We start from the raw sequence: 12,216 nt of genomic DNA, 5'->3' as shown, positions 1-12,216 counted from the left end.
AATAATAAATAATTTAACCATATTTTAACATAATTATTATTAAATATAATTTAATAAAATAATATATAATTTAATAAAATTCTTAATATAATTATTATTATATGAATTTACTAAAATCATAATATATAATACTATAAAAATAATATATAATCTACTTTATTATTTTTAAACTGCAATACATATTTAATGTGCTAAAATATCTTTAGTGAAACAATAATTTAATTATTCTACAATAAAAAAATAAAATATTAAAAGTAATAAATAACTTGAGAATTATATTTCACATCCAAACATAATATTCATATATTAAAAAAAAGTTGCATGATTTCATTAGTTTATATGTCATAATCCATATGTTATAAAATTTTACAAAATCAAAAAGTTACAACATTGTAATGACATCCTATCATGTCATTATACCATCCAAATATTACAAACACAAAAAGTTACCAAAATATCATCAACATAACCATGATTTTTAATGGTAAGCAAGAAATCTTCTAACCTGTAATACCCCGTATCCGTCGCCAAATTAGAGTTACGAGGCATTACTGAACAAAACACAACCATTGCAAAATCAAAACATATACATTGTATATAAATATTTAAAATTTAATAAACTTGATCTAATATTAAATATGACATATTATGAGCTTCACTTAGATCATTTAAAACAAAATAAAGACATTACAATCCAACTAATCTATAAGGAAATAAACCATTTCCGTATGGCTATTAAATTAATATACAATATAATAAAGTATGACCTTCAAAACATTTATCTAGTCTATACATGTCATAGTTAAAATTTAAAACATTTTAATACCGAGAGAGTAGATAGAGTGATGATCTTGCTGACGATCCTCAAGCTTGAAGCTTGATCTTTAAATCTATAAAACAGAAAGACATAAACAAACAAAGTAACTTTTTATAGCCTTGTAAGTTTACAGCATAACTAAATATAAAATAATTTATATAATTTCCTACGTATACTTAATGAAATCGCGAATACTACATATATTACCATTTGAATATTGTTATTCATAAACATCTTATTTATAACCAAATATATGAACTCATAGCATTCATATCAAAGAGTACATATATATATATGACATGCATATAATCAAATGTATTTATAAATACTCATCAAACTTTACAACCAATACATTTACATATCAGCTACGTATAGTCAAATGCTGACATAATTATCAACATTTAAAATCGAATGCATGTACACTTTAAACAAGAATAGCTGAATGCATATATATATGCTTAACAAAGATTATCATTGAATATATATATACATATACCTCAAACAAATTTAACCGAATATATTCCTACTTACCAAAAATGCATTTCACTGTATACGTAGATGCTTATTAAATGCATATATATAGATTATCACATGCATACATCCGAATATATATAAACTTAGCAAATGCATAAGAACAAATATATATATATGCTCTTCAATTACAAATAAACGAATGCTTATATGCTCATCAATATCCAATGACCGAATATATGTGCATGTTCTTCAAATTCATATGACATAATTCATTCGCATATCCATTATATTTAAACACGTAATATAAACAGATTCACCAGCACTTTGCCTACTAGGTTTAAAACCTGATTCAGTATACTGGCTTTTAGCCTGCTAGACTTAAAGTCCGAAATGTTTCATCGGCATCCAGCCTGCTAGACATAGAGTCTGAATTGTTTCACCGGCATCCAGCTTGCTAGACATAGAGTCTGAATTATCTCACTGGCAATAAGCCTTCTAGGCACTGAGCTTGAAATCTCAATTCACATAAGTTGTATCTCGTATTCGAACTATTTATGGATATAAATCCATACGTAAAATTCAGCTCAAAACTTATAATCTTTCTCTTTGAACACATGGATATATATATAATTTGTATTATCAATTCCAGCTTCATAACTCAATGATTCCACCAAACATATTTATACATAACCTTATATTTTGGATCCTACTACTATTATCATACTATTAGCTTATAATATACTTAAATAATATACATTTAACATTCGAACATATTAAAATAATCTAAGCTAATAATTTCATACCATTAATTCAATACAAAACTTATACATATGCATATGCATTCACATTCGACCTCATGTATACATATATAATTCCATACCTAATTTCAATTCAAGAAATTATACATGTACATTTATACATATTCAAATCTACCATATAAATGTATAAATTCATACTCAATTTCAAAACAAGAACTTATACATATATATATGCATAATCGATCCTCATATACTTATATAATGACATATCTAAATTCAATACACAACACATACATGTATATTTGCATGCTTATTCGAATCTATATATACAATTATAACAAACATATCACAAATCAAATCCATGAGTTTATACATATATATATACTTATATAATCATTCGAACCTTATATATATACATATATCTTATACATATCTTTAATTAATCCAATAATTTATACATGTATATACTTATATACCATTTATACTTTCACTAAATTTAAAGATTTATATAAGTATAAACCTATATATATATATTTGAACATTAATAATACATGTTTATCATTCATACTTTATTTTATTTCAATCAATATACTTTTAAATTAAAGTTCAACAAAAAGACAATACATTTACATACATATATACCGATTTAATAACATTAAATAGCTAATAGACTTACCTCAGATAGTGAAAAATCGAAACCGGACGATTAGTCGACAACTTTAGCTTTTCCCCGATCCAACTCTGATTTCTTTGGTTCTTGATTTAAATATATTAAAAATGAGCTAAATTAAATATTATTACATTAAATTTAGTCCAAAAACACATAAATTAACAAATTATCATTTTACCCATGACATTTACACTTTTTACAATTTAGTCCCTAGTGCATAAAACACAAAATACACAAAATTTGCCCACACTATACAAGGGCCGAATGTTCCTAGTGCTCATACAAGTCCACACATTTCATTTATTTCACATTTTAGTCCCTCAAAAATTTAATTTCATAATTTAGCCCTAATTACTCAATTTCACCAAAAATTTAAAGACAAAACATGTTAATCTTTCACATATCTTTCATATTTCATCATCAACTATCACAAAGCTCAAGCATTCATCAATGGCATATCACAAAATCATCACCAAATTCTAAAATTAAAGCATGGGTCTTGTAGTACACAAAGCACCGATCTCAAAAATATAAAAATTTTCAAAAACCGAACAAAAACAAACCTTTAATTAAGCAAGGATATGGTCGAACCTTCTTCAAGCATTTTAATGGCTTTCTTTCATCTCAATTTCGGCTAAAGAAGATGATACAAACTATATTTTATGTTTTAACTATTATGTATTATAATAATTTGTAATTTACTAATTTAACCTTATTAAAAATAATTATAACCTTTATATATTAAGGTTAGTTTTGACCTTATCCACCCACTATCTAAATAGTGGTTAAATTGCATCTTTAAACCTTCTAATTAAAAAGACAACAACAAATAGATGCTTTTAGATTTAACCCCTAAATTTTCATTTTGCGCGATTAAACCCTTTTTATCAAATTGAACACTCAAACGATCAAATTTTCATGCGAAATTTTCACACATAGTAATTCACATACTGCAAATACCAAAAATAATTTTAAATTATTTTTTTGACTCAAATTTGTGGTCCCGAAATCACTTTGTCCGATTAGGGTCAAAATCGAGCTGTTACATGACTCATTCCAATCGCACAGAATAAGGTAAACTAAAGAAAATGAGCATTTGTGTTAGATGATCTGGAATTTTGTTCAATGCACAATAGTGCTCATCCTCATTTAAACCTTCTACTTCATATAATGTTGGATATAAATTTAGAGCTCTTTCTTGAATGGTCATTTCTGACTTTTGTTGAATTAGCACTTCGGAGGCAATACTCCTACTGATTTCAACGCCAACAGTCTGTATGTTTTCCGCCAATAAAGTAGCAGCATCATGAAATGAAGTAGAAGAAATATGATTACTTGCATCAGAAATATTTTTTTTTCTTCTTTGAAAATGTGCAATCACCTTGATTTCTAGCTGGTTGCGGTTGTGTAGCTAAAACATCCATGTCATCCGAAGAAACATCAACTTCGCATCCATAGAAATCATTTCTTTCTTCATGAATATTTGTAGTAGCTACATCCTTAACATATATTTCTTCAATAATACCAGCGGCTGTTTAAGCATATTTCCTAGTGGCTCGATCTTTTACATATATGGCAGTAAGTTAGTCATAATAAGGGAAACTACGATGTTTGAATTGACCAGCTTCTTTATGACTTTATAAAAATGAGGAATTCATATTAGATATAAGTTTGGTCAAAATAAGATAATAAAAACTTGAAATAATTCTTACATTTATATATGAGTTCCACATCGGATCTTTAGCAACAAGCTGCCTATACTCATCCCAACCAAAACCGTTATTGTTTTTTTTCCATTAAACATATCGTAAATGATTGACCAATCCCTTTTCAATGTCCTAATCCTCAATTCAAGATTAGGTTTAGCCTTCAACATGGCATTGGGTAAAAATTTTTCTAACATTTTTTCCAACTCATTTAAATAACCGGCTTTGAATCCCGTATCAATATTAATAGTTCCAACATTGTGCAAGTCAACCATACAGGAAACCAACACAGCATCTTCTTCTGGAACCCATTTCTTTTTGGTTCCTCGAGAATTTTAGGGAAAAACACTTGATTGTGAAAAGCCTAACATAACTATCTTAAGAAAAAAAATAAATTAAAATTAAGTTAAATATTATGAATCAAAAGGTCAACACTTTATAAAATTATAACACATGATGAATCAAAAGAAATAAATTATAATTCAACAAGTCTAGTACAATACAAAAAACAATTCAAACACCACTAAAGTTTCATAAACTAGATACATGAAATAACATAAACAATTAACGTTTACTATTTTTACCCTAAACCTAACTAATTTTTAGATGTTTGCCATTTATCGAACATTTGGTTGGCTAGTTTCATCCTCCAAGTAGCCCATGCATCTGATGGATGAACATTTACGATATTCGGTTCATCATCATCTATCACATTACTAAGCAATCATTCTCCCAACTCTGCTTCAATAGGATCAAGACTCATATAGGTTCGAATAAAATTATGGAGAAAACAACATGCAATAATGATTCTATTGTGCACACTCACAAGATAGAATGATGGACTCCTAATTATTTCCTATCTAAGTTTTAATAACCTAAAGCATATTTCAATAACATTACATGCTAAAGCATGTTTCATATTGAAAAATTCTTTTAGAGTACTTGGCTGGTAACTCTGATGCCACTCATTCAAATAATATCTTTGTCCTCTAAAAGGTGCAAGAAATCCCTCACTATTTATGTACCCAACATCAACTAGATAATAACAACCTATAAAAAAACTATTTTTCATGGTTAATTCCCAAAAAAGTATTATCTTAAAGATTAATTCAAAGTCCTCTAATTTTCCACTTTACCATGAGGAACTTTTAGTCTAAGTCTCCTACTAATGGCATCTTGAAGAACTCGTCCATCAGCAACAAAACCTTCCTAACTAGGAAGAACATAAACAAAATGCATATCAGGTGTACAAACACCTAACCTATTTGTTGCTATGTCACCTTTTCGCGTTCGATATCTAAGTTTATCAATTGCTGGAACCCTAATCTTGATGTGAGTTCCATCTAAAGCACCAAAGCAATTCTACATCACATGTATAAAACCTTGCGTTAGGATACAATATTTAAATCTAAATCAACTAAATTATGTACAAGCTATATATAGAACTCACTCCAATATCTTGAACCATTTCCACCATGGGTCTGTAGAATTAGCAGTAATTGGCTCTGTCTTTTTAAATAACACATCTTGTAAGCGTATGACAGCATTTAAAACATTGTGAAATGATTTGCTAACGGTTTCCCCTGACCTATTAAAGTGATGCTTGATAACTCGATTTTTAAGGTGATGAGAAATGATATGTAAAAACATTGTCACTTGCTCATCAACAAGCATGTTCCTTGACGACTTCAATCCTCCTAAAGTTTGTAACATCTCACATAGTTTAAAAAAGGTAATTATATTCATCCTAACTTGTTCAATACAGGTCTCGTCACTATCATATACAAGTCTTTTCACATAATCTCGTTTTGCAAACAAATCTAACATATAGGATCTAATCCTTGGTCTATAAGTATGTAGGCTATGGATGACACCCAATGTAAGTAAGAACCAACTCACAATTGTACACATTTGCAACCATATTGTCAATGTAAGACCAATTCTTTTACGCCTCACACTTTGTACTATTAAAGGCAGACGAGCCATTACTGCAAGATATTAAGTGTTACATATCTTCAAATCGTAGTAAAAGAGTCACATTTCTCCAATATTAATTCCAATAACAGTAAAATAAAATCAAAGAATTTAATTGCCAAAGAACTTACAGTGATTCAATGAATACAAGACGCTCAACTGTGGGTAGAGGAAGCAATCAAACAAGCCAAAGAAGAAGAGGAAGCAATAACACACTATCAAAGAAAAATGAACAATACATATTAAGAATCTTTACAAAGCACAAAATAGAAATTACAACTATCTTAGCAAGTAAAAAAACTTGAAATTCATTTATTTAACAATCACCCAAAAAAGAAAAAAAACAAATAAAGAAAAGAAAAGAATGTGTTTTTGTGGATTTGATTAATTAATGACTAACGTTTAATAATTATTTTTTAAAAAAGCCCATTTAACATATCCACATCCAAATAACATAGTTTCCAGTTCTACAGAAATATACATATATTATATGAAAATTTTTAAAATATTCAATCTTTAATTTACCTTCTAAAAAGTTTGTATTCATCCTCACATTGTAATTAACTAATGTTTTATTTGAATTAATAATTGTAAATAGAAAAATATATATTATTTTGTTTGAATAGTTAAAATTAGTAAAAGGAAAAAAATAATATGAATTTAATAATTTTTATGAGAAAAGAAAATAAGGTCTTAATTTCTTTTATTTTGTATTAACTCAATTCGATTATAGGTATATAGTGTGTTAAATATCTTAAAAATGATGTATTTTAAAATATTCAATTATTATTTGTATTTAAATAAAATCTAAAAACTCCATATACATTACATTCTTACCATAACATGATTTGTTTGTAGCATTTTGCTTTTTGTTTTTTTTGTTTCGTTTGTTGAGATAATTTTTGTAATGTTAATTATAATTTTTAATCAAATAATATAAGTAATATGAAACATTGTTTAATTATAATTTTTAATCAAACAATATAAGTAATATAAAACATTGTTTGAAGACCAAAATTAAATATAACATAAATTAAAGATATCGAAAATAAAAATAGTTTTAAATGAAACATATCAAAAATAAAAACATATCGAAAATTAAATATAACCAAAATGTTCTTGTTTAAAGTAAAAAGATCAAATCTGAATTGTAAATGTAGTTTAACATGTATATATTGTCTTGTTGCTACCTTAGCACACCCTTGAGTGATATTTTTCCCCTTGTTACTACCTTCAACCACTCCTTTAGCTAAAACATAGATCAAATTAAAATACTCAAACAGAAAGTAGGGACAAAGGTGGAAATTAAACTAAAAATGTCGGACATAATCCTCTCACAAACTAACTAATGCACCAAGAAAGAAAGTAGTAAAAAGTGTGACTCTCAGGCAACTAAATTTTCAATGCTTCAAAGTAGCAATTTAAGAGGAGGACGATGTTACAATTGATGAAATCAACACATGAAGCGCATCATAAAAGGCCTGACAAAGTTTAACATGCCTATCCCAAAGCAAATACATTTTGCATTTAGGAAAGACAAAGCTTTGTCTGAGTTGTTCCAAGAGAGGTATCAATGATTAGACCTAGCAACAAAGACTATGCATTTTTATATTGTAAACTGCAAATAAGATATATTCAGTGGGATTGGCAACATTCACAGACCAAGTAAGCCAAAAAAACTCAAACAAGACATCCTAATGAGAAAAACACATTGCCAATCAGTCATTTTGCTAATTACTTAATAGAAAATTTGCATCAGGACTACAGCTGCTAAAAGCCCCGTGCATACATCATCATTCTTCACAAAACTACAACTATGTAAAAGAAGAATGACTTAAGAATCAAATATAAAAAATGGGTATTTTGCAAAAAGTGGTAGAAGGAAATGAGAAAGGCCTCAGATCTCATAGCTTTTGAAAAATTAGCCGCAACGTTTCTTTCTTTTATTATTATTTTTTTTGCTAGGGGCAATTCCTCCAAAGCCTTTTCACCACTTAAACATTTAGATGAAGCCTTTTTTTTTCTGACAGAAACATATAAGCATAATTGATTTATTGATAAACATTAAATGAATTTAGACCAAGTGAGAGAAAATACTGAGAACAACATTCATAGAATGATAAATCGGTAATCAACACTAAAAAGAAAGTCACCCCATTCAACCTTATTTATCTCAGGATATAACCATCCAGAGCATGTTCTTCTTGTCCACTATGATGCAAATATTCACTTATTAACAAATTTAATCCTATTTCTGATGAGATATGATGATCCCATCATTTTGAACCATGACTAATAATATGCTTTCTATTTTACCCGGAGTTTGTGAAAAACCATAAGCATAATGTCAAGTTGCTCCAAACATCAGCACAATTTCCATGCTTCCCCTGAACCACCTCAAAGAAATCGGAATAGAATTTCTCCTTCACATGCACCTCGGCTAGAAGCCAACTAACTAATGAATAAAAGATTTCCACAACTCATTACCTTAACATTATGACAACATGGCTCGACTGCATCACTAAGTTCTAAACATTAGTTAACACATGAAATTTAATAGAAACAAGGTCAGGTTAAAACCTAAACAGAGCAGCAACTACATCGCTACTTTTTAGAATGTTAAACTTAAAACTTAAAAGCAACAAACTACAGTCACCATACAAGAAAACAACCAAAAAGCAAGAAAATCAACAAAAATAGAAAGTAAATTTTAAACAAAGACTACTCACAAACTTAATGGCAACCTCTTCGTTGGTTTGAAGGTTCGTACCTGAAAAGGGAGATTATAAAAAATTAAAAAAAAACACCAACTTACACTCAAATAGGCAAAGGGAAAAAAGAAAGAAGCATGGGACGAACCCAGATAGATCTCTCCAAAAGAGCCACTGCCGATCCTACGACCAAGTCGAAACTTATTACCAACACAAGGTTCCATCAATCAAATTCAAATAAGTAATTTAAAAAAAAGGAAATTCACAACCCTAAACTATAATCTGAAACCCCAAATCAACCGTACCGACAACCCATAAACATCCAGATGATCAATCAAGTAAAAAAAATCTAAAATAAAGTAAAACAAAAGAAAGGAGGAAAAAAAACTAGAATTTCATCTTTTACCTTAAACCACAAACAAATAAAAAATTAACAAGAATACCAAAAAATGTTTACCTGACCTTGGATGAAGGGGAGGAATGCCGAAGTCGGAGGAAGCAAGAAATGGCTGCCATTGAGTGTTTTTGAGTGAGAATTTGTGAGGGTAAAATAGGGTTGATATGGGAATGAATGGGTAAAGAGTGTAGAGAGAAGGGAATAGAAATCCCCAAAATTTTCTGCTTAAACCCGGAATGGAATACACCCGTAATAGTGTATTCCCTTCAACCAAACATCTGTTTATGTGGGAAGACTTTTAATAGGTAGGTAGCCAAACATGTTGTAAGTTTGTAAATGTTTTCTATTTATAGGGATTTAAATACCATAATTCATAAAACATTAAAGACGAATATTAAGGTACCTTGTAAATGATTTAGGGGTTTCAAGAAAATGAATTTAGGGGTTATGGGTATTCATTCTTTAAATGTTACAATAAGATAAATTTGAGGTTATGAACATCCATTTATCAATAGATTTACAACACTCCTCATTAGGTGTCCATTAATAAAAATGTCTCGTAAAAAATTATTAGAAAAAACTCTATGGGATAAAAACCTAATGAAAGAAAAAAGTATATAATCTATTATTACAAGTTGTCTGCAACAACCTGGTTTTAGCTAAATTGGAATAGTGATTTCAGAACCACAAATCTAAAGTCGTAAAATTATTTTAATATTATTTTTAGTGTTTACAGTATGTGAATTAATATGTGTGAAAGTTTCGTGTGAAAATTTTATTGTTTGCGTGTTCAATTTGATAAAAGGACTTAATTGCGTAAAATGCAAAAGTGGCTAGCTATTTGTTAAAGTGCTACATTGTTATGGCTTTTATTATGTGGAGTCCTTATGTTGTAATTGACCATTAAATATTTGAGTGGACAAATATGGACAACCATTATATAGTTTCTAATTAAATACTTACGGTTAAAATAGTAAAAAGTATAATAACATGAAATAAAATAAAACAAAAACTAAAATGGTCATGCATTCATCTTTCTTGGCCGAAACATAAGAAGAAAATAAAGCTTTGAAAGCTTTGAATATTTGGCACCTTTGGAAGCTTGATTCGGGTATGTGTTTTACTTAGTTTTAAATAATTTTTACGTTTTTGAGATCATTGCTTTGAATACTAGCTAGCCCATGCTTGAATTTTTGAATTGGTTGTGTATTTTGTGATTTTCCATTGATGAGAAATTGTTGTTTTTGTTGTTTGATGATGGAAAATAAAAATAAGTTGTTAGATTATTATGTTTAATTAAGTGATTTTTAGTAAAAATGTGTATTAAGGATTAAATTGTGAATTTTGTAAATTGAGGGGTCAAAATGTAAAATAAATGAAATAAATGGGCTACTATGAACCTTAGTAAAATTCAGCTATATTTGAGTTTGGTGAAATTTTGAATATTTTGTGTTTTGTTAAATAAGGACTAAATTGTGAAAAATGTAAAATGTTAGGGGCTAAAATGCAATTGCCCTTTTATGTGTTTTTGGATAAATTTGAGTAAATATGTGATTAAATAAGTTAAATTTGTATTAAATTAGATCAAGAAAAGAGGAAACCGGATTTGGATCGGGGGAAATCAAAAGTTGTCGATTAGTCGTTCCGGTTCATTCGTCTCCGTACGAGGTAAGTTCATAAGTGAATAAATGATGTTAAATTGAATGTATTTATTATGTACATAGCCGAACTGAATTGTATGTATGTATAACTACATTGCCGAATTGAATTTAGCATGGAATGATTTATTACGAGCATGAATCGATCGAATTACGACGTCCAAAAGCTCCGTACAAACCTTAGGAATAGTTAGGATACTTATGTCATGACATAGGACTCCGATATGTGATTTCGTGTAAGACCACGTCTGGGACGTTGGCATTGATTTGAGATTTACGTGTAAGACGATGTCTAGGACATTGGCATCGTATATGATTTTGTGTAAGACCCTGTCTAGGACAGTTGCATCAATAGTTGATTACATGTAAGACCACGTCTGGGACGTTGGCATCATACGAGCTTTTCGAGCTATCTGAGTATCCTTATTGATTCCGAATGGTTCAACGGGCAATGCTGAGATAATATCGAATGTGAAATCGAGTTAAATGGTTCAGGTACGTGCAAAGTTAAATGTTCATGAAAATAAGGTAAGTATAATACTTGTGATGATGATATAAAGTAAGCATGATAAAAGAGTGATTTATATGTATTTGAGATTGTTCATATTCGTCCTAGTTGAAATTATAATACTAATGTTCATTTAATAATTTTATTTGCTTATGACTTACTAAGCTATTTAAGCTTAATATGTGTGTGCTCTTTAGTTGTTTTATAGATTTTGGAAGCTAGTTAAGAGCTCGGGGATCGTCAAGGAACTTCATCACACTATCAATCACTTTTTCAGTATTTTATAAGTTTGAACTTTGAACCGATGGCATGTATAGGCTAGATAATATGTTTGATCTTGAAGTATGTATATATTTAGCCATGTGAAAATGGCTTAATTATAATGCTAATGGTTGTGTAAATTTGGTCATGTGCTTCGGCAATGAGGTAAATGATGGATGCTTGTTGAGTTATAGTATGTAATATATTAGTAAGTAATATGCATGTCATATATGTGTATTGTGCTTGGTATATGCTTATGGTTTAAAGTAATGATATGTATGG

The 12,216-nt window shown here is 28.9% G+C and overlaps 1 protein-coding gene across 34 annotated transcripts; it reads right to left on the bottom strand.

The window, feature by feature from the left end:
* Positions 1–252: 252 nt before the first annotated feature.
* On the bottom strand, positions 253–9,803 carry LOC107920551 (uncharacterized). Of its 34 annotated transcripts, none has more exons than XR_005922889.1 (8): positions 9,568–9,793; positions 9,259–9,293; positions 9,129–9,169; positions 7,590–7,648; positions 6,531–6,614; positions 2,726–2,805; positions 827–890; positions 259–551 (listed from the first exon to the last, which is right to left on the bottom strand). XR_005922889.1 is itself a non-coding variant. In XM_041108927.1 (6 exons), exons 1-6 carry the CDS (start codon positions 9,624–9,626, stop codon positions 549–551), a joined length of 291 nt encoding a protein of 96 aa, XP_040964861.1. In that variant the 5' UTR covers positions 9,627–9,803; the 3' UTR covers positions 259–548. The 34 variants fall into 34 exon arrangements, 12 of the variants coding, with proteins under 12 accessions (XP_040964861.1, XP_040964862.1, XP_040964868.1 ...); XR_005922882.1 differs by lacking the exons at positions 259–551; positions 7,590–7,648 and adding exons at positions 3,283–5,787; positions 5,876–6,413 and having other exon boundaries at positions 707–890; positions 1,636–2,805; positions 9,568–9,785; XR_005922883.1 differs by lacking the exons at positions 259–551; positions 7,590–7,648 and adding exons at positions 3,283–5,787; positions 5,876–6,413 and having other exon boundaries at positions 707–890; positions 9,568–9,781.
* Between the last annotated feature and the right edge of the window lie 2,413 nt (positions 9,804–12,216).

Source organism: Gossypium hirsutum, chromosome D13 (assembly GCF_007990345.1).
Source record: "Gossypium hirsutum isolate 1008001.06 chromosome D13, Gossypium_hirsutum_v2.1, whole genome shotgun sequence".
Lineage (NCBI taxonomy): Eukaryota > Viridiplantae > Streptophyta > Magnoliopsida > Malvales > Malvaceae > Gossypium > Gossypium hirsutum.
The sequence above is the reverse complement of the archived record's forward strand: the minus strand, read 5'-3'. Positions and strand labels throughout refer to the sequence as shown.

Excerpts from the sequence above, each read along its gene's own strand:
- LOC107920551 (XM_041108924.1), bottom strand. The coding sequence starts at position 9,626 with ATGGCAGCCATTTCTTGCTTCCTCCGACTTCGGCATTCCTCCCCTTCA. Across the intron at positions 9,170-9,258 it reads TTTTGGAGAGATCTATCTGG|GTACGAACCTTCAAACCAAC; the intron begins GTTCGTCCCATG and ends CTCCCTTTTCAG. Across the intron at positions 2,798-9,128 it reads AAGAGGTTGCCATTAAGTTT|AAATCAGAGTTGGATCGGGG; the intron begins GTGAGTAGTCTT and ends CAAGAACCAAAG.